General features: G+C 34.7%; 1 protein-coding gene across 1 annotated transcript in view; it reads right to left on the reverse strand.

The window, feature by feature from the left end:
- The window catches only part of LOC143233294 (uncharacterized), a 135,734-nt gene that overhangs the window by 32,620 nt on the left and 78,506 nt on the right, over positions 1-24,608 (reverse strand). Inside the window, exons 6-11 of the mRNA XM_076469425.1 lie at positions 23,102-23,315; positions 19,870-20,776; positions 10,186-10,283; positions 6,893-7,093; positions 6,243-6,441; positions 897-1,093 (exon numbers count right to left, since the gene is read on the reverse strand). Coding sequence (XP_076325540.1) covers positions 897-1,093; positions 6,243-6,441; positions 6,893-7,093; positions 10,186-10,283; positions 19,870-20,776; positions 23,102-23,315 — 1,816 coding nt within the window. The remainder of the gene's footprint in view (positions 1-896; positions 1,094-6,242; positions 6,442-6,892; positions 7,094-10,185; positions 10,284-19,869; positions 20,777-23,101; positions 23,316-24,608) is intronic.

The raw sequence follows: 24,608 nt of genomic DNA on the forward strand, positions 1-24,608 counted from the left end.
TATGAATATGAAAGATAGCAATAGAAATGGTCAAACAATTTTTGGACAAATATTTAAGGTAATACTAACCGCTTGCTTAATAATTAGACCTAACATAAATATTATTTTATTTGTACGTAAATACTTCTTGCATTCTACAAAAAAATTCAAACACACGTTTCCTCCCAGAAATGTTGTTGGTTAGTTTGTTAATTAGTTCTAAGAAGTATAAACTGTTCGTAAGAGTTAGTTTGCTATTTACGTTCAATACATGCGAACTACTGCGTGAACATTCTCTAATCATGTATCAAAACAATTAAATAATTGCATGTTATAAAACTGACCTTAGAACACGAATGAGGAAGTAAACTTGAGAATAATTTAGAAATTTAAGTTGTTTAATTATATAAACTTGACTTAGAAACAGCAGTGTTGATGAACAAATTCCCCTGTTGTCAAGTGAAACATTAAATCGTGTACAGCTGTGATGACCATAGGGCGTGATTTTTAAACTTTTAGATTTATGCTTAGCCACGGAAGATAATGTTATCAATCTTTTTGATAATTATCGACTAAAAGGCTACTTGGTGAGTGTCTTTTTTCTTCAGTGAGAACCGTAATACATTTTCAAAGAAACGTGTTAACATAATCTTTCTTTCCAGCTTTTCGGGTCATCGTAGAAGTGAGGTTAAACCTTCTGAACTTTTCAGTAATAACGGGAAGTTATTAATTTGTGAGAGGTGACAAAAATAAACATCTAATGCTTTTCGACTATTAATTTCCTTTAGTAATGGTTGCTTAGCGACATTGTAACCCTCTTGTTCATCAAATCATTGTACCATGATAAGCCTCGTTTAATCAATAATAAACGGTTTTAAGAAAGACAAGACAGACACGCTGATTTTATTTAAGCTCACCAGGTCCAACATGGACTTCTGCCTGAAATCCTCTTTCTGTGTTAGAAATATCGGATTGAAAGGTGAGCTTCATTTGATTAGTTCTGCTCAGGAAACGAAGAAGTTTTACTTTTTTCGTCCAGTTTCCACAGTATCGTGTATGTGAGGTTTCTTCTTCTGTTCCTCCATCCTGAATTTCTAAATAGTCATAAGAGCACCTTTAAAAAATATGAGAAAAATTCAGTAAATACATATGTCAGACTTAACTTTTTGACGTGTTGTTTTTTTGTCTTATAGAAAATAAACCAATTATCAAACTGATAGATCCAATTTAAAAGTTATTCAAAGAAACGTTATAGCACCTTAAGGTCAAGAAATGATGATTAATTGGTCAAACGTAACAGATGCAATTTATCAAACATATTTCCAGTTCTGACTGTAGTTTCAGTTGGGGTTTTAAATGTTATATATAGTACGTAACTACACTAAAAAAGATTTCCTGCCAGACAAGAGAAAAACAAAGTTTTATTAATTATTAAATAATAACAAAATTAGTTATCTGTGTGTTTTAACATGTGATGCTTATCGACTGAAAACCATTGCTTATTTGCCTTTAACTAATGAATTCTGTAATTTTGGTGAAAGTATAATTAAATCTTTTATTTAATTAAATGTTATTACTTTCTATCAGCAACGACATGACACACATTAGTTTGGGCATATATTTTAATATCTGCAGTTTCAGACCGTCAAAACCCGTCATGGCTACGTGGTTAAGATACTCGACTCGTAATCTGAGGGGCGCGGGTTCGAATCCCTGTCACACCAAACATGTTCACCCTTTCAGTCGTGGGGGCATTATAATGTGACGGTCTATCTCACTATTCGTTGATAAAAGAGTAGCCCAAGAGTTGGCCGTGGGCGGTGATGACCAGCTCTAGTCTTACACTGCTAAGTTAGGGACGGCTAGCACAGATAGCCTTCGTGTAGCTTTGCGCGTAATTCAAACCAAATTAATTCTCAACCTACAAAGTGAAGTAAAATAATACTCAATTTTCATTACTTTTTCTAATTACTATTTATCAACGTGTTCAAAACGTACATACAACTAAATGATTTTAAGATTCGTATGATAAAGGTTTAAAGAAACATTATTATTATATTTAATTTCAAACTACGACTGAATAATTTCTTTTTCTAAACAGCACTTTGAAAATTAATATTTAGAATATCTCATACTATAACAGTTTAATAATATATTAAACAAATTTTCCATCATCAATTGTGATGTTTTCCAAGAGATTTGAGATCAAGATACGTGCTACTGAATCGTGTGGACAAAACAACTTGCAGAATACACTTATTCTTTTAACAATTTTCAAGTTTCTGTATCTCGCAGTAGGGTAATTCAAACTCTTGCATATTTTCAGTGGACCCTTCTTTCCCATACCGAATTTCAAATTAATGCATCAAAAAATACTCGAATTATAAAATCTCCAATTTGATTGAAGTTTTTCCTTTGATAGAAAAACATACTTAACTTGTATGGATTTTTCTAATTTGGCGCACTGATACCTCTTTTCAACTATAATTAAATGGCAGATTGATTCTAAATATAATTCACTGTGTAAAGTTATTTAACAAAACCGTTCAATTTTAACAAAATATTTGCGCATCTCTACACAAAAAGTCACGTGAAATATCGGTCTAACATTTTTAGTACAGCTTTACATAAGAGTAAAGTTGGAACGTTTTTAGTCCTAGTTGCTTGGATTAAAGACAGATGATCTGGAGCAACATAACTATAGGGTAAAACCACGTGCAGATACAAAACTATTAGTTAGGCCAAGCAAACTAAATCAACAGTTTCTAGTTCAAGTTTTGGAAAGAATCATACAGGTGGATGGTTATTATTCATTGCCAACTTTAAACACAAATTTTCTAAATTTTATGAAACTTTCCTAATTAAAAGTGTTTAGCGTCACATGATAATGGGTTAAGCAAATAATGGTGCTCGATACGGCTATTCCGTGTGCATGGAATTGATGACAAGAAACTGATAATCTAAATTCTATTGCGTTACTATAAAGAAAGTTATTAACACACAGTTTTCGAAAAGAAAACTACCACCATACATTTTAAAGAATCTAGTTGGTTCTACAAAGAATATGTCTGTTCTATATAATAGAAATGTGATCCTATCGAGTGTCACTTTCTTATTTGCTGTATTTTGTTGATGTGTACTGACAAAAAAAAATGTGATATCTAATAAAAAACATCTTAGGTATAAAAAAAAGCAGGTATGGCGAAACTGGTAACTGCACTTATACAACTAATGATAATCACTTATACAACTAATGGTAACCACTTATACAACAGATAAGTTTACCACAATTATTTATTCATTAGTTTTCTGGGCCACATATTTTTGTTTTACCCACAATCATGTCTCAGGTTTTTGACTAGATTTCATTTATTGATATCTCAAATTAGCGATAATCCATTGAGGGATTATACGAGGTAAACAGGAATATTGAATATTTGTCTACGTGGATCCATTCTTTTAAAAAATAATCTAGTCAGAAATAACAAAAATATCTAGAGAACAGTTTTGAAAAGGATCAATGAAGTTAATAAATATATGACAGATTATAATGTATATGTTATTTGATAGTCTCCTGTCAGATTAGCAGTGAGTTTAAAAACTTATAACACGGATAATCCAGGGTTCGATTCACAATGATGGACAGAGTGCAGCTACCTCGTTGCGTCGCTTTAAATTTTAGAAGCATCAACATCCGATTAAGGAAAGTTCCAAATATCATCTACAACCCTCTTCAAAGGAGCAACAGCATATGTTTTTATCACAAAAAATATCCATATTTGAAAGAAGAATATTCCTCTCTATCAGACCAATTAAAACGCCAGCCCCCTTTATCAGACTCACTGAAACTATTTCTTAACAAACACTGCTTTACCAATCAAATGTGGGACTGAACGTCATATTATGTCTCCACGATTAAAAAAGTGAGCGTGTTCAGGGACGGAATTCGAAACCTCGATTATGAGTCGAGTGCCCTAAACGCCAGCTCAAACGGTGCTTTATTCTTTTATAACAAGAAAACTAACAAACAAGAAGCACACATCTCTTTCTTAATAAACAATAGCACTGATTTTACTTTAAAGTAAAAACAAATGTATCACAAATAAAGAACATAATCCATAAGTCGGATTAATCTTTAACAAAAAAAAGTTTTTCTTTATTAAGAAAACAAAACTCATTCTACTTTTTAAACAAAACGTTGTGTTTTTTTAGAGGGACTAAATCATAATAATGTTTGAGGGAACAAAAATTTATTAACTTGTTTTATCATAAACAAGATTTTTGAAAAGAAAGAACCTTATTATATCTTCTGCAACTTTTAACCTTAATTTAATTAGACAATGAGAAGCTCTTTTACGAAGTTAAATGAGAATTATGTTCTCACATTTTCTATGTTGGTTGGTAGAGATTTTACTTCAAGCATAACAATACAATCGAACCAAAGAAACGTAAAATTTACTGATTTCACAAACAAGGCGGAGAGAAAGAGCTACACAGGTTACTCAAAACACTTGATACACACTGCAGAATGAATTAAAAATCAATAAAAGAGCTGTGCACAAAACAAACTACGGTTTCCGAAGCAGCTGAAGCAAAGATCGAAAATTCTTGGATTTAAGAGTGTTTGGAATCCAAAGCTGAATGTTTCATTAAAATAATAAACAAATGATCGCACATGCACGTGTAATATTATTACCAGGTGTACGTATAAATGTATTTTAAAGCAATTTAAAGTCAGATACTTCATACAATAGGAGTGTTTTGTTTGTTTGTTTTTAATTTCGTGCAAAACTACACGAGGGCTATCTGCGCTAACCGTCCCTAATTTAGTAGTGTAAGTCTAGTAGTGAGGCAGCTAGTCATCACTACTCACCACCAACTAATGGGCTACTCTTTTACTAACGAATAGTTGGATTTACCATCACATAAATAATGTCCTATAGGTTGAAAGGGCGAGCATATTTGGTGTGATGGGGACTCGAACCCGTGACCTTCAGTCAAATGCCCTAACCACGTGGCCATGTCGAGCCCCAATAGGAGTGGACCATTATCAGGCAGTTAACAATAACTACAAATTCAAGTTATATTGCAAAATGTCAACAATATATAACTTAATATGTCGCAAATAGAAGTATTTATTTCTGGTGTTAAAGCTCGACTATTTCATCCAATATTTCAAGTAATGAAGATACACGAAACTGCTCATATTATAAGAGATAATAAATATAGTGCGTTATTTATAATTCATTTAAACTCTGTCAGAGGACTGACATCACAATAACACTTTTTAAAAAGTTATCTTGTGCAACATAATTCAATGTGTTTGATTAACACGCATTTTTCCCTCTGATTCTTTATTTTGAGTTTTAAAAACGATTTGTTTGTTTTCGGAATTTCGCGCAAAGCTACTCGAAGGCTATGTACGTTAATCGTTCATAATTTAGAGTGATAGACGAGAGAAACAATAGCGGTCGACAATACCCACTGCTAGTGGGATTGACCGTCATACTATACGGCCCCACAGCTAAAAGGGGAAGTAGGTTTGGTGTCAGGATTTGAATTCACGACGCCCAGATTGCGAGTCGAGCGCCCTAACCAATAAGCTATATGAGGCCTGTTAAAAAAGGAAAGAAGAATCATTAATGTATCGTGCTTTTGTTGAGAAAATATATACCTTTATGTCATATAACCTGCTCTGTCGTTATCGTATAGACGTCGTACGATACAAATTGAAATTTGGTTCATTTTAGCTCTGGAGTTACGACAATATTAAGATTCCAGAAGTTTGGGAATAATGATAACCTTCCAATAAGAAACAAGAGTCACAAAGACTGGCTTATTTGTAATTATGCTCAAATATACACGAAGACTATCTGTGCTAGCCGTCCTTAGTTTTAACAGTGAAAGACTAGAGGGACGTCATCACGACCCACCGCCAACTCTTAGACTACTCTTTTACCAACGAATAGTGAGATTGACTGTCACATTATAACGCATCCATGGCTGAAAGGGCGAGCATGTTTGATGGGATAGGGATTCGAACCAACGACTCTTACGTTGCAAGTCAAGCGCCCTATCCATCAGTCCATGTCGGGCTAAGCTACAAAGAACACGTGAAATTACTAATTGCAAATGCGATGCGATTAAACCATGCCTTTTTTTCTCTCTCTCTCAAGAGATTTTGAAAAGAAGAAATAAAGAGAAATAAGTAAAATAAAGAAATATAATTTCAGAACTAATGCCAAAAGTTACTGGAAAGTTACCTGTCATCCTTCTCCAAAGAGAAGTCATTGAAACGGAGTTCAACTTGTTTACCATGTGGTACGGTTACAGTGAAATGGCAGGTTAAGGCTGGTGGATAAGAAATGGGGAAACCTGGACTTTCAATAAAAGCTTTTGTATATCCAGACCATAGAACGATAGATCTGTTACATTCGGGAGAAGTGAAAGTCTTGATAGCACCTGTAAACAGATAGAGAATATTTAAATTATCTATAATTGTTCAACATCTGTTTTTCCACAATATAAGCTTTTCAAATTTCGTGACTCACGAAAATATAGGAAATTTTAGTATAGTTTAGATAAAACTTGTGTTAAGTTTTCTCTGGTATTAATTATTTGCTTCAATGCATTATCAACATTTGTGTCTTTATATTTTTTGGAAATTGTAACACAAAATAATTTAATATTACAAAATAGGTCTGATGAAGTCACGTGACAATTTAAATTCACTTTAAAAGGGATGTACCCAGTTCTCTTAAGAACTAAAAAGAAAAAAATGATATACATTCAAGTAAAATTTCTAATCCTTTAGGGTTAACATTATTCAAAAGGTAAGGAACAGGTTAAGCCTATACCAAAACACTTTATATTTTATTTTACATGGTTCTAACTCCTGATACAGTTTACCAACCTTCAGCAATGGTCTGTTGACATATGAAAGGATTAAGCGCTCCACAATTTCTATCATTCCAGTAATACGTCTTCGTTTGACCCATTCCTTTACTCGGAAACCGATAGAGGTTGCGCAGTTCGACGCAGTCTTGGTTTGCCAAACCGTCATCGCTGGGTTGAGCGCCATAATGGTTGTACTGAAGCCATCCAGGAAACCAGTCTGAAACAAATGCAGTCGGTTTCATAATAATATACTTTGGTTATGTTCTCTGCAGAATATTGGCTGTTCGCTGTTAACGTGCTCATAAAAATCTGGTAGAGTATTTGGTAAACGTATAAATAATATTCATAATCTTTTTACTTTATCGTGGATTCCATTCTCAACCGATAGATGTAAAGTAAGTAACAATATATAAGCCAATCCTGGGATATTAACAATAACCCCAGCAAGCAAGGCTGCTGAATGTGAAATTGCATATAAAAGTTTTTATTACAGCTGTACATAGACAAATACATTTTAGCAGAGTAATTTCAAACGTTGAGTGAAGCGGGCTTCTATTTCCTTGCGTCTACATTTCAAATGAACGAGCTTCCTACAGCCAAAGAATCGTACAAAGACATAACATACTAACCAAAAAGAACAACAACAAACAAACCTCCTCATATTTGTGTAAAATTCTTTTAAAACGTAGATGTTAATTACAACCAGAAAGAAGGAAGATATGCAAGTTTAAGCTAACAAGTTATGTTATGTACTTTTATCACAACTGTATGACATGAAGACCTGCCCACTTGTCCTCATTTTCCACATTTTCTGTTAAAATAAGTTTTTTATCTACTTTTTTAAAGGCAAAGGGTTTTCACACAATCTATTGATATATATTGAAGGCAAAGGGTTTTCACACAATCTATTGATATATATACTGTTTTCTCTGAGAAAAAAAAATACATTACAGTTAACGCATTGCTTAGCGTTTTTACACAATTAGAATTTCTCTGTTTTAATACAAAATCACCGATTAACATCAGAATCAAACTGATTGTAATGTTATTACCGGAGAGCTACGCAGCACAGAAGTCAGAAACTAATTACTTAGAGACTGATTACGCAGCACAGAGTTCAGAAACTAACTATTTAGACTCTGATTACGCAGCACAGAGTTCAGAAACTAATTACTTAGAGACTGGTTCATTTAAAATCTCTAATTATTGTTACTGAAGACGGAAACCATTTCTAAAAAGATTAAACAAATGAAAACAAACAAAAATGTCCCATTCCCAAAAACTTTGGTACATTTTTTTTACTACAGATTACACTTTTGAAATAATTATACATAGAGAGAGTTCAAATATAAGAGACATGTAATAAGAACTGGTGAAAATTACGAATAATTCACTAAGAAGTTTCCAGTTTTATAATCTGTTATTTATTTTTGGATGAAATGCATTTTATGTAATCATTCACAAGCAGCTATTATCATTAGTATTTGAGGACTCGATGGCTTAATAATGTATACTTTATTTTTATCTTAATGTGAAGTCAATATACAGGTTTTTACTTGGATTTTTTTCTCACTTTAAGTAGCGCAGATAGCTCTTGTGTAGCTTTGTGCACAATAGATAAACAAACACCACTTTACATAAGCTATAACAAGGCATTCAACACTTTCATTTGATATTTTTGCACTGCTAAACCTATCAAAAGAAACGCTAACCATAACATTCCATAGATTCCCCCCCCCCAGTGATACAGCGGAATGTCCGAGGACTTACAACACTAAAAACTGGATTTCTATACCCGTTGTGGGCAGAGCACAGATAGTCCATTGTGTAGCTTTGTGCTACAAACAAACAAAATATCCACTACTGCAGCATAAGACAGTAAAGTTGAGGGTATCTGTCCTTCTAATAACTCTCCTCATCCATTCCTTATGAAGGTGAAAGTTATGTAGGTTTTAATTCAACTCCAGAGAACATTGTCAAGTAACTTAACTAGAGCTTTGTATTACACAAACAGAGCGTCTGTAAACTGTAAAGTTTAACACACTCAACCAGATATGACGAAAAACATAGCTCATGTGATAAAGCACTACATGTATTGTTGTTTGTTTAAATACCAGCAGTGCTCTTGTAATGAAACACTACGTGTATCGTTATAAAACGTTTGTTCATAAACATGCAGTGCTTTATGTAACGAAATGCTACTTGCATTGTTTTAAAACGTTTGTTCACAAACAAGCAGTGCTTTATGTAACGAAATGCTACTTGCATTGTTTTAAAACGTTTGTTCACAAACAAGCAGTGCTTTATGTAACGAAATGCTACTTGCATTGTTTTAAAACGTTTGTTCACAAACAAGCAGTGCTTTATGTAACGAAATACAACGTGTATTGTTGTAAAATGTTTGTTTTATATCATTGTATGCATTTCAGAAACAAAAAAAAAAACAGTGATTTCACAACATTCATTTGTTGACCAGACTTCAAAATCCTCTTGAAAAAATACGCCTGACCATCAGAACAATCTATAGTTGCCTGTACTAGAACCACCTTGAAATTAGTTAAAGAAAAGCTGAAATAGCAAAAGCATCTCTATATATCTATAAACTTTTGCTGATAGATTAATACCAACCATGATAACAATTAAATATTCGATATAATATTGAAATATTATTAAAACTTATGTAATGAAATTATAAACTCCAGAGGCGAATATGAAAATAACATCATGATTCAGAAATAAAATAAGTGCAGTTTTGGTTTAATTTATTTCAATGCTCTCTGCTAATTTTAAGAGTAATATTATAAAATATTCTCCTCCTATGATAAATTTTCGAAAATAATACCCATATACGATTCGAAATGTCCTAGAAAAAAATGCCCAATAAAACAATAATAAAATAATAAGTAATAATAAAATAATAATAATAATAAAACATAAAAAATTTGATTCTTATCTTACATTTTCATTCTGTTTCCCAAACAAACACCTCATGCATCGTTTCTTTACAAAGTCATGTCATGTCATGTCATATTTTTGCGAATACTACGATTTTATTGTAAAAAAGAGAAAAATCCTCATTGAAACAGTTTCTTTAAGAAATGAACAAGATTAAAATATTTTTTGTTTTAACCTATTAAAAACAGTCTTCAAAATCCAAAGAATTTCACCTTATAATTATATTTTAGTTATTATGTGAACTCACTTGACCACTCGCGCCTGTACAGTTTATAAGTGTGTTACAATCAACAAATACAATAAAGTTACCGCAAACCAAAACTCAATCATCTTGAGAAAGAAGAGGATACTTACTAGAATATTCAAAAGGTTGTCCGTCGGCCCAAATGTAATAGTTTTCGTACTCCAGATCACTGGCCCCAATCCAAACGGCATTGGGAGTATCTGTGGAACTAAAGTCGACAACCATACGAAGTTTGAAATATTATAGTTCGTCACTGGACTTTAACTAATAACTTAGAGCAGAGTGTGGATCTACTCTTGCAAATAATCAAGCTAAATATCCAAAGTAAATGTAAATTAGGCTAAAAGAACTAAAATATACCATAGAGTGTGTAATTTAGTCGTTGTATTCATAAACAAAGCAACAACCTTCCTTACATAGTAATGCGCCATATCCATCTATTATAAACATTATAATTTCACAGTTATTCAGATATTGTAAAATGTGTAATAGATTACAATAGTTTATTGATAATGTTGATATACTGATACGAAAATTAATAGTTAAGAGATTTAATAAAAAAAATTAGATAAAATTATTGAATTATTCTGTAATAAATATAAAAATGTAATAAATAAATATAAAGAAAATAAAATTAGAGAAATTCTATTAAATATTGCTAACAGTTTAGTTAAAAATAAGGTCGGCCCAGCATGGCCAGGGGGGTTAAGGCGTTCGACTTCTAATCTGAGGGTCGCGGGTTCGAATCCTGATCGCACCAAACATGCTTGCCCTTTCAGCCGTGAGAGCGTTATAATGTTACGGTCAATCCCACTATTCGTTAGTAAAAGATTAGCCCAAGAGTTGGCAATGAGTGATGATGGCTAGCTGCTTTCCCTCTAGTCTTACATTCCTAAATTAGGGACGGCTAGCGCAGGTAGCCCTTGCGTAACTTTGCGCGAAAATTCAAAACAAACAAACAGAAATAATGTCATCTAAGAACTTGGCACTACTTCATGCGGATGCGCAACTTAAGCCGCATATAAAAGCATGAAAGCCGTAATAAACTATCACTTTGTTTTTATTCCTTGATTTGTAGCTGGAGTCTTCAGACGCGTGAATTCATTGCTGCCTTTATCGTACAAGCTTCCTTCTACGCTAACATCGTCAGTGCCCCCGGTGATTCTTGACAGATTACCGACAGACTTCTCCCCTCGCCAGATTATTGCCTTCATCGACCAATACAAAACCAACGTCTCAGTCGATCCTACGCAAACAAGAATCTTTCGTCGAGGAGGTATACTATTGCAGCCTTCAAAATTTCAGAACCACTCCTTACCTATGTAAACATAGGAATGCAAATATCAACTACCAGTGCTCTCTCACCAAACGTTCCGGTAGCCTATACCCAGTATTCATTAAGAACGTTCATCTTTCTATAACTCCAGTCGAAAAAGAACCAGTAGCCTATACTCAGTATTCATTAAGAATGTTCATCTTTCTATAACTCCAGTCGAAATACAACATTCTCTGGAAACAAGCATTGCCTCGAACCTCCATGCAGCCCACAAAATCCACTCCAAGACCACAGGCCTACTAACTCATTTTGTAAAAGTTGTGATCCAGCATAAACAGGTAGCTAATTATATACTAAGCCACGGATGCACTCTACATCATTTTCATTTTAGTGTCGAACGTCCCCGGCGTCGACCAACTCCACCTCAACATGTCAACTCTGTCAATCAGAGTACCCCTCGTCCAGTAAGCTTTTCAACTCCATTTATACCTATTATCTCTGCTGTCAGCAGCATATCTACACTCAACTCTAAGAAGAAAGACAAGGACACTCTGCCCAATGTTGACATTAATCTTCAACAGCGACCTAATCCGAAGAATACAGCCGCAAGCCAGACTCAACCCACCCACTTTAAGACCACAGACATCAACACCACGTTCAGTAAGAAGACACAAACCAGATTCGCAAGAAGACACAAATCGTCCCAGACAGAAATAGAACGACTCGCCGATTTTGATAGAATCGATCACTCAGTTTTATATCCAAAAACTGCTTATCTATATCCTCCTGGTGCCTCAGACCGGTCTTATGATCCATCGTTGATTTAATTCATATGTCTTGCCGTTGTGTGTGTGTGTTTTTTTTTCCTTAAAGCTTTACCAACCATGATTTCCTTTTCAGCAACTTCCGGGTACGGTCAGGGTAGATTATTTGGCACTTTGATCGTGAAAGTGGGTACTCCCGTTTCTCCCTACAGCAAATTTTGAGGCTTTTTGGTCAATATTTAACCTCTCGCAAACCACCAACAGACCTTTGCCACCAGTCTACAGCATAATCTTGAATACTTAAAATTCTTTCGGTTTAGCTCTTAATCACTAGCCCAGCATAAGATTTAACTTCATTAGTAGGGCGAAGAGAAGATTTCTTCTGAGCGCCCTCGACTGCTTTGCGTTTCTTTCTGAGGCGCAAAGTGTTAAATCGGAATACCTGCCACGAAGTTGATTTGATTTGAAACTATCACTTTGCTGATGTCGTGTTAATTAGTACCTTTACCATATGGAAGGCATGAATGCTAACTCCAAAAAAGTAAGTTTTTTCGTACTTTTTTTTGGGGGGGGGGAATTTCGCACAAAGCAACTCGAGGGCTATCTGTGCTAGCCGTCCCTAATTTAGTTCTGTAAAACTAGAGGGAAGGCAGTTAGTCATCACCACCCACCGCCAACTCTTGGGCTACTCTTTTACCAACGAATAGTGGGATTGACCGTAACTTTATAACGCCCCCACGGCTGGGAGGGCGAGCATGTTTGGCGCGACCGGGATGCGAACCCGCGACCCTCAGATTACGAGTCGCACGCCTTAACGCGCTAGGCCATGCCAGGCTTTATCGTACTTACCACCAGATGTCAATTCCTTATTTTCATTTTTATTTATTTATTTTTCATCTTTTTATGTTTATCTTTTTTTTTTATTATAACATGGGAGAGCACCAGCGAATTGGAGGTTAAAATTGATAGACAGTGTATTCCCACCATAGTGTGGGTCCTACGTTTTCAATCACCTCCAAAACCTAGAATACATTTTATAATCCCATGTTGTAGTTTGTATCCTAGGCCCCTTTTTAAAAAAAAAAATGTGCAGCGTATTTAATTTTTTTAAATTTCATGTTACTGTGTTTTAGTTTATGGCTTGAATATTTTATAGTTATGATATAATTAATTAGAGGTTGGGGTTTGCTGTTTTTAACGCAGTCCTTCCTCAATATTTTGTTTATTCATTTAACTTCAATTAGGTATAAATTATTTAATTTCACTATATATATATATAAACCTACTTTCAGTTTGTTATTACATAACAGTGAAATAGGCCCAGCATGGCCAGGTGGATTAAGGCGTTCGACTCGTAATCCGAGGGTCACGGTTTCGAATCTCCCTAGCACCAAACATGCTCCCTCTTTTAGCCGTGGGGGCGCTATAATGTGACGGTTAATCCCACTATTCGTTAGTAGAAGAGTAGCTCAAAAGTTGGCAATGGGTGGTGATGACTAGCTGCCTTCCCTCTAGTCTTACACTGCTAAATTAGGGACGGCTAGCACAGATAGCCCTCGAGTAGCTTTGTGTGAAATTCAAAAACAAACAATACACTGCAAAATTAGGGACGGCTAGCGCAGATAGCCCTCGTGTAGTTTTGCGCGAAAGTCAAAAACAAACAAACAAAGCAGTGAACTATTAATCATTAAGTTTTAAGGTACAGCGCACTGACTGGTTCTGTAGTAGAACTCTGGATTTCGGAGCCGCTAAACTGAATTAGAATGTGTATATCACAAAATATTCCTCGCATTTTAAACTATGGGTGTGTTAAGAGTGACAGTTAATCCCTTAGCATAAATGGTGGGTGGTGGGGCGCTACTTTTCCTGTATTCAATAATTCAAAATTACGGACTGTGACTTAGTAACTTTACTGTAAATACAGATATTAATATAATATCTACCCGTTCTACTGTCGAAAAAGCTGTTTACACTTATTTTCTATGTTTCAATATATTATAGTTAAGGTAAAATAAGATATTTTTCAGCAACGAAGTGTAAAAATGTCATAAACATAAAGTATTCTTAATATCAGGTTATTACTACCATTCGTATGTGATCTTTTATACCTGAGGTTTGAGCTGAGATTACAAACTCACCAACTCGTCAAAACGCTTACGTTTGAAGAATATTCACATAATGTGATTGAAATACTTATACAAAATCGTCGTATGAGTACCATCTTGTTTATCATTGTTAAAAACAAATAATTTAATTAAAAATGGGCCAGGTGGTTAAGGCACTCGATATGTAATCCGAGGGTCGCGGTTACGAATCCCCGTCACGCCAAACATGCTCGCCCTTTCAGGCGTGGGGGCGTTATAATGTTACAGTCAATCCCACTATTCGTTGATCAAAGAGTAGCCTAAGAGTTGGCGGTGGATGATGAAGACTAGCTGCCTTCCGTCTAGTCTTACATTGCTAAATTAGGGACAGCTAGTGCAGATAGCCCTCGTGTAGCTTTGCGCGAAATTAAAAACAAATCAAATCAAACCAGTTGTTACTATGGAATTAGTACAAAGTTTGTCTTAAGAGTATGTGCCAAGCTTTATGGATCGCACTTACTCTTCAGCTTTAAGTTGGGTACCACTGTTTCAAGCATTTTTCTTTTAGCTCTCATTAGCCAAAGTAAGTCGGACGTAAATGAATGCCATTCTATGAAGTTTTATTTGAATATTAGCACTCAGCCAGACGTGGAATTTTTTTCTTTATTTAATATGAACGTATTTCTACAAAACAGTGGTTGAAAAAATAAGCAATAGATCCAATAGGAATGTTTAACAACCTCATATAGTTTTTTGAGGGGGGGTCTAATTATTTGTTATTATTCAAAAAGCTGCATTGAGCTATTTGTGCTGTGCACACCACGGGTATCAAAAGTAGAATTTTCGCGTTGGAAGCCTTAAGACTTGCTGCTGAAGCACTAGGGGTAAAAACAGTATAAAGGTGGGTGTTCAAAGAGTAAAATAGGCCAGACAAACCAGCGAACAAACTTCACTATAACCACTGAACAAACTTCACTACAACCACTGAACAAACTTCACTATAACCACTGAACAAACTTCACTACAACCACTGAACAAACTTCACTATAACCACTGAACAAACTTCACTATAACCACTGAACAAACTTCACTGTAACCACTGAACAAACTTCACTACAATCACTGAACAAACTTCACTATAACCACTGAACAAACTTCACTATAACCACTGAACAAACTTCACTACAACCACTGAACAAACCTCACTATAACCACTGACAAACTTCACTATAACCACTGAACAAACTTCACTATAACCACTCAACAAACTTTCTACAACCACTGAACAAACTTCACTATAACCACTGAACAAACTTCACTATAACCACTGAACAAACTTCACTACAACCACTGAACAAACCTCACTATAACCACTGAACAAACTTCACTATAACCACTGAACAAACTTCACTATAACCACTCAACAAACTTTCTACAACCACTGAACAAACTTCACTATAAACACTGAACAAACTTCACTGTAACCACTGAACAAACTTCACTATAACCACTGAACAAACTTCACTATAACCACTCGTTTCTGGTTGCAAGGTGTAAATCTTACACTTTCAAAATCTTTCCGTTTCTTCAGCCTTTTCTTTTACTTGGGTATTTCCACATGTCCCTAATTCACGATTGTCTCTATACCATTGATTCTGACACACAAAGCAACACATTTATTAGTTTGGAATGATTGAAGTTGATGCCTGAGGCTAAATACGCCTTATATAGTTATTCAATTAGTTGCTTATTATCACTTACGCAGCGTAGTGTTATAGAATCAATGAACATGGCTTGAACTATTGAAATCAATGTATATGCAAATACATTTGTACACATATTAATATAATTTTTATTAGGGACAATAAGAAACCTATTAGTGCATCTCGGTTGTCACTTCCTCTCAACTAAACCATTTTAAACTTTCAAAAATCTTAAAGCCAGGCCTTATCATTCATATAGTTCTTGAGCTTTCTCTTAAGCTCACTAAAGTTTACCATCGTTGCTACATCTAGTGGCCAACCACAGTGTTATAAAAATAAAACTATCTTAGCTACAGATAATTCTTACCTGGAAAAAATTATATCTGTATCCCTTGTCTCACTGTTAAATATGAAAAATAATGATGCATGAATACTATAAATCCCCTTTACAATCTTGAACTTCAACCAGATCCCCTCTAAATCTTGAACTTCAACCAGATCCCCTCTAAATCTTATGTTTTCAAGAGAAAATGTTAGGATCTGAATACTTCCTCACATAACAAACCCTCCATCTCAGGTGCCATTTTGATAACCCTCTTCTGAAACGTTTCCAACAATTCGATGTCTTTCTTAAGGTGAGGACCCCAAGACTGAACACAATATTCCAAATGTGGCCTAACCAGTGACATATGCAATGAAATTACAATCTCTTTAGACTTGTACTGAACAGTTCTGTAGATACGACCTAAAATAGTATTTGCTTTACCACAAGCAACAGCATACTACTTAGATGGTTTTAAAGACTAATCAATCATTACACCGAGATATCTATTTTCATGACACTGTTAAGGTTATCTTCAACCAAATTATAATTCAAATTATGATAAACCACGTGTATTATATTGCATTTATTAAGTAACTATTTTATTCCTGTAAATTTTATCTCCACTGTTTCCCAGTTTCAAATTAGTGTTATTTTTATAACTTTCTCACATGATTCTTGTGCATTGTTCACGAAGCTAGGGTTAAACGAACAAATCAGTAGACAAGTATCGTTTAAATGTATGGATTTCTAAGTCCGTAAGCGTGATCATCCGGGATAGTTAAACGTGTGAATGTTCTGATACGAGACGCCTAGATACGTAAATGTGCTGAACTAATGAGATGGGTAATAAAACAAACAATTGGAGGAAAGTGAAGATGAGTTAAAACGACAAGATGTTATAAAGAATATAACGGTTGGACGAGGACATTAATCACATTGAAGGAAGGAAGAAGCGGATGGCTGAGGGACTTCATCCAATGACTTATAATACATACGGAAGGATATTCGAGACATTCTACACCGACAGCATTGAACAAGTGGCACAGTACAAGAGAAGATACGATACTCAACACAAAGTTGGGATCTGGAGAAATGAAGAGATGGTTGACTGAGTAGACAAATTAACATATGAATGAACAAATAACTAAACAATTCCAGACGTTTCAGCAATGTTTGTGTATGACAAACGGTTGAGCAAGTGGAGTATGAATAAAGATTTTAGGATAGAAAAGAATGGAATGATAAATATACTACTAATAGGGATGATTCTTTGATTATCTTTTACTATTGTTGTTTAGGTTCTGAAGTACACGCAGCGCTAATACTATTAAGTTTTTCTCCTGAATTATACCGTATTTTAAGACACTGGAAAGAAATACGTTTGTTACATTTCGAGTAAAACTACTGTAATTTGGAAATGATACATTAACGGGAAATCAGCTGGCCAGCATCACCAGTCGCCAGCTCTTAGGCTAGTCTTTATCAACGAAAAGTGGAGTTGAACGTAACATATTCACGTACAAATCTGTAAACTTTAACATACACGCGGCTGAAGGCGCGAGCCTGTTCGATGAAAGGATTTGGACTCGCGAATCGCAGATTACGACCTCTCAGTAAAAGAAAATTTTGACGTTTCTTGGTCGCAACGTTTTAAAACATTTCTGTTAATTGCCAACTGATTATAAGAAACTTTACTGTACTAGAAATAAAGTTACCTGTGACATTAGACTGGTAACCTATCAGTAAACAGACACCAACGTAATCTATGTAACAATGACAGGTTAATACATCTTTGCACTAATGTGCATAACCCTATTAAGTTAAAATATCTTTGCGCTACTCTAAATACACGACAGAATCTCAATCTCAGTAAGTTAGATAATGTTATTTTTCTGATAATGGTATTTTTGCAAGAACTGTAGCATTTCTTGTAAATTGTAGACGCTTATTTTCATGCACAGTAATTTATTGGTGATACGAGTGCCTACCTAAAGAGCAGACAATAGGAAGACAGTCAACAGCGCCACCTGTCTACTTTTGTGTTGCTTTTATCATACCACCAGTGGGATTTGACTGTCATCCTCATGACAATTTCTTGGCTTCACACTGTGGAACTATGAACTCTTGGATTCACAATGTGTAAGAGTTAACACATTAGACCACGTTCAGTCCATACCTTTTGCCTGAATTCACAGTGTGTAAACGTTAACACAGTAGACCACACCCAGTCCATGATTATTTTAAGAGCAAAATTACATCATCCTACCAGTATAAAATATTTGGTTTGTTTTCAGTTTACAAAATGAAAGTTAAAGTTGAATATTGCATACATAACAACGTTCTTTTTGACCACTCGAATAAATATTCATTGAAAAGTAATTATACAGGATAAACCAAAAAAAGCATGTCTGAAGTGTGATCCACAACCCGCAGTGTTTCTGACCTTTGCTGCAATTAGTCGATAACATACAATAAATCCTCAATATCAAAAAATGTGGACTAGTAGTCGATACCCTCCTTCTATCTGAATCTGTTCTCAAGTTTCAACTTGTTTTCAAAATCCTGATTTGCTTCCATTATAAGGTTAACCTTCATTGTGACCTTGACCTTCGTGATTCAGTCACCAAGATCGAATCGACTCTTGAGGAACATCAAGCGTGTGTATTAAATGTTATCAAGTTGAATTTTTAATAGATTTGGATTATATGATACACACACATAGCCACCCGGGGGCTTAGCGGTATGACTGATATCTTATAACGTTAAATTTCATAACTTAAACATCCTCGATAGACATTGTGCATGTATGTGTTTAACAACAAACAGTCACGGAGGAGTGACGTCTATATCCATGCAAACAGCAGAAGTAAAAATAATTAAATAATTCCACCAATTTCCTATTGTGTAGAACGCGACCAAAAACAAGCAAACAAAATAAAACATAAACAATTGCACTGAATATGTTTTTTTTAATATGAGGAACGTAAAATGTGATTTTTTAAAACTGTTTTTGTAATATTGTGGCTAATAATTAACAAGCAGTTATCGCATTCACAACTATTGCCTCTTATGTGTAATTCAGTTTCAGTTAGTGCTGAAAATAGAATCTCAAACTCCTCTCTAATCACATAGTCTTACTGTAGATAATAAATCACGAAATCTACATCATGCATAAGAGTAAGCTCGAAATTTAGAGAGAAAGAAAAGTTCCAGATTCTATTTCCAACAGTAAATAAAACAAAAGTATGCATCCAATAATGTCCGCTAGTAAGACAAGACCTTCGAGTAGTGCGCATGTGTTAATATTAAAATTACTAATTTCAATATACGAAGCTAATTTTTACACTCGACTTTTGTTATTGGAATATTATTTTAAAAAAATCACCAAGAATGAAACCTAATCACATTATTAATCTGTTTTAGTTTCTTATCGTAAACATCGTTTCAAATTGAATCTCTTAAAAAGTTCTAGCCTTCAAGTAAATGAAAAACGGGTTGTTGGTCGAGCTAAAATTGGCATTTAATCACCGAAGCAATTGAAATATACGCTTGAATGACTAATAAAAGTAAAAATATATATATTTGTTGTTTTATTCAAGTTATTATTTTAAAAGATATATCACGTTACCAAAATTTACCTACTTGGACCTTATTAATTCCTCGATCACTTGCTGAATTTCAAAATCAGATATCGTCACCAGATGTCCTCCTTTGTCCAAACAATATGAACTGGCGTTTTCCCAAGTCATGAACTGTTCGAAAAAACCGTAACAGTAATATTCTCGTGCCACCCACGGGTACTTACATTTCTCTGAGCTCGTGATAAGAGGTGCTGTTTTATATTTAATGCAGAAGACTCCAGAACTTGTCGTTAGCAGCGAATATCTTTTTAAATATACCCTCAAGAACATCCAGGCACGGACGGAATGGAACATTAAAGACTCTGACTGATTGGTAGCGTTTAAGCAGAGTTTGATAAGTGATTTCTCTGTCAGAACTTCGATAAAATCTTCATCGCAACTAAACGTTCTCCCGTCATTTCGAGAAACCTCGACGAGAGGAAATCCAATCTCTATGTTGTATTCTGAAAGCACGTCGAGGATAATGAGACAGCTCCTTCGCTTGTGAAAAACGTGAAAGATGTCCCTGCTACACAGGGATCCGTTTCCTTCGAAGTTGGAGTGAACACAGGCGGGAACAGTAGTGTAATTTAACACTAAATCCGTGCTATTTAAACTACTGGTTGAATGAAAATATAAAAACAGGGAGTTTCTTTGGGAAATTAAGTTGTGGTTTCGTTCACTCGATCTTAAACCTCTACAGAATTTGAAGATTTTGTTACCAAGGGCACCATAAACCTGTAAAAGGTTTTCTGTACAGTTTTCTGAAGTAAATTCACCACTATCACCATATTGTACTATAGAAAGAAGAATACGATCTCCATATGGAGCTAATATGTAGTAGAAACAATCCTTCTGTGTATCGTCCACCTCAGAAAAACGTGCGCTCTTAAGGGATCCTGATGTGTGGTTCATTGTTTCGTTGCACCCTGAAGAAAAATAGAGAATCGTGAGAGAATATGAAAATAGAGAACCATAGAGGAATAAGAAAACATAATACAAGTTGATATTTAGAATAAGGATGGTTTATTGTTAACAAAGAGCACATAATAAATATACTTAATTATGTAAAAAACATTCACAACCGTGTATGAATAAAATATTTGTATTTTAATACTCGACCTTTGACCTTTCAGAAGCTACTCTTTGTTCTCTCTCATAGAAGTTTACGTGTTTGTTTATCGATAAGCGCAGAGCTATACACTGGGATATCTGTTCTGTGTCTGGATGTCGAAACTCGATTTATAGCATGATTAGTCCTGAGAGTTTCCATAGAGCTACCTGGGTGGGAAATATTAGTAGAAGTGTCGCATGTTGTGTTTACACTTAAAGGACGTGTAATTAGTGTAGCTAGCAACAAAAATTTATTTCTTAAAGTAGAATGATGGGGGAAAAAAATTGTTTGTGTTGAAGATGTTTGAATATTATACGTGACATACTCTGTGTATCTGGGAAATAATAAATAAATTTCACATTTGCGAGCTCACAGTGTTTTCTGGAGATATAATCTTGTTAACCGTTACAATGTAAAACGTTACTAAGCCTAAAAGACAATGCATTTTCATTGGCGCTCAGAAGTCCAGTTTTATCGTATATCGAGTACCGCGACAGTTTTTTATGTTTCTGACGCGTCTTATCTATATTTTTTCTTATTTCCTTAACGTTAAGTGTGCTTGTTGTTAAAGACAAAAGTACACAACAGGCCGGCTCTGCTTTGTTCATCGCAGTACGAAAACCAGATTTTCAGTGTTAAGCCCTTGGATACACCGGGGTCTTAACGTTAGGTTAACAAAGTTTAGTGGAGTAGTTGAAGATATCACTCCATAATAAAATACCCAACAAATTAATAGCATAAAAATGGGAGGAGGGGAAGTAAATTAGTTGGTGTACTCGAACAGTACTCTTCGAGTAAGTTTACTCAGCGAAATAATACACGAGTTGTGATAATAAATAAACATAAGTCAGAATAATAGCTATTCAGAAGGAAAGTCTTTTAAGTTTGAAAACAGTAATAATATTGCTCAGAGTTTAGATCTTTGTCTAACCTGTTTTGGTCAGAGTTTAGATATCTGTCTAACCTGTTTTGGTCAGAGTTTAGATATCTGTCTAACCTGTTTCAGGAGGAGTTTTGAAAGGCGGAAAAAGTTTTAAAAAGAGCGGGAAAAAATAAGAGTACACATAGCTTCAAGAAAGAACAACAATTAGAGCAAAGATCCCAACAAAAGGGTTAAAACATTCTGTGAAAATTAAATCGACAATGAATATCACGTAACCACCAACAGGCACTTAAAATGTGTAGTGATTAACACTAATTTATAATAGAAGATGAAACTAAATATAATACGAAAATATGCAAAATGTAAGTGTTTGAAATTTCATCAAATTATGCAATGTTAATCCAAAGTAAGTATATGTTTTACTAACATGTGAGAAGATGTTATATTTTCTGAGCGCCCCTAGTTTGTTTTAGGGGTCTCCCCAAAGGTCTTTAAAGCCCAAACTACTACCAAGTCTTTAATTAATTAATTAAAAGATGTTATATTTTCATGTACGCCCAATGGAGTAGGAACACTAGACCTGATCCTCCAGTGAACAAACAAAGCAAAGAGAATGTGAGAAAGGCCAATCGCGTGGTGTCTCTGGAGTTGTATAAAAACTTTAATGATGCACAGCACAGATATACACAAGTATGCACATTGCCCAATGTTTAAAGGTATGGTATTCCCCCTCTCGAATCATAAGAATCTCCTAAATGTCCTGAACTTTCTGAAATATTTTTAGAATCTTTATAGACTGTTGCTTAAAACAGAAGAAAATATGTACTCAGTGGTCAAGTAACTTTAGCATGTCAACAAATATATTCACGTTAAACTGGATGTTTCAGTTTACGTTTACAGCTGTGTAGTTTGTCTTAACTTTTATCTCGATAACTATAGCATAACAGACCAATAAAAACGTAAACTGTAACATAACTCGCAGACTAACAAAGACATTAACTGTAACATAACTCGCAGACTAACAAAGAAAAACGCCAACTATGACATAACTCACGGACAAACAAAGACGCCAATTGTAACATAACTCACGGACTAACAAAGAAAAACGCCAACTATGACATAACTCACGAACAAACAAAGACGCCAATTGTAACATAACTCACGGACCTACAAAGAAAGACGCCAACTGTAACATAACTTACGGACTAACAAAAAGACGTCAACTGTAACATAACTCACGGACTAACAAAGACGTACCGTTGGTTCCACCAAGAGAGTAAAATGTCGCCGAAACGTTGCACTCTGCGCACGAATGAAACTTCAGTAACATGAAACGTTGTTGAGAAATGAAAACTGGTGGTATACTTTCAGTTGTGGAGGAATTAGGCGAGATATACCATATTGGTTGTGTATTCTCGTGGTGAGTAAATATTGAAATACTTCCTTCTGGCCCTGTAGACAATCCTAGAAACTTAAAGAAAAAATCTTTATTTTGTGTGACGTCATAGTAAGAGTCATGTTAATTCCTTTCTGCTGTCACAAATTTTTATTTTTTTAGTTATCTTATTGTAGTATAGTTTCTCTGACAGATGAACAAACTATGATACAGAAAAACTAAGGTTAACTACTTAACTTGAAATGGTTGAATGTCTTCCTTTTCATTTATTTCAGTTGACAAAAGACTTAAGTTCGGTTTGATTACTAGTATGTCAGCTTTCAGTAGGTATACCTTACCTCATACGTGGACGCAATGCTGCTTTTACCCAAAGAAAGCACTTTTTATTCAATTAATGTAAAGTTTATATTGACACGTAAAAGCCTACTTGTTCTTACGCTGTTCAATAACTTAACGTGTATATTAACTATACAAGATCATTTTATTCTGAAAATAAGATGAATTATTGTGATGAGTTCTAAGATAGGATTTTCCTTCTAGATCCTGTACATATCTGTATTTATCAGATGATACACACCACTCTTATGTAGGCCAAGGTGATCACATGCTATGCAACTAATATTAATTCAAATATTGCTGTTCTTAATTACTGATGACTAGTTAAATCCCTGGATGCCTACTGTGATAATTATATGGTTCCTCTTCAACTTCAGTTTTATAACATTTCACACAAAAAATATTCTTGGTTCTAAGCTTATTCTCTGACAACATATTTAATAAATGTGAGAGGCGACGTTTCAAAGCTGTTGCTAAATACGACGCATAACCATCAACAAGCGTCACTTTGTTGCAGTAATATATTCCCGCCAAGGAGCGATTTGATTTTGTTCATTCGCAGTAATTTTACACCCAGTTTCATTATTTTATTCTAAATAATATCCAGAGATACGTCTCCAATTTTTATCAGGATACTTCATGTTTTTTATGAACTAAAAAAAAAAACACAATTAGTTCAACAAAACTCCACCACGTCCTTACGATAGTGCAATATTGATAAATATATTATTGATCTATTATCGACTTAGCTAGACTCATAAAAACCTAGCATAACTCGGAACTGCACTTCTCATTCAATAAAGGTTATCCCAAACGATCGAAAGCGTGTTATATCCTTGAGACATTGAGTGTTCTACTTGGAAGGTGACTAAAATGAATTCACTGATCTCAACTGTTATTGGCCCGGCATGGTCAGGTGGTTAACGCACTCAACTCGTAATGTGAGGGTTGCAGGTTCGAATCCCGGTCGCACCAAACATGCTCGCCCTTTCAGCCGTGGGGGCGTTATAATATGAGTGTCAATCCCATTAT

This window comes from Tachypleus tridentatus, chromosome 12, assembly GCF_004210375.1.
Source record: "Tachypleus tridentatus isolate NWPU-2018 chromosome 12, ASM421037v1, whole genome shotgun sequence".
Classification (NCBI taxonomy): Eukaryota; Metazoa; Arthropoda; class Merostomata; order Xiphosura; family Limulidae; genus Tachypleus; species Tachypleus tridentatus.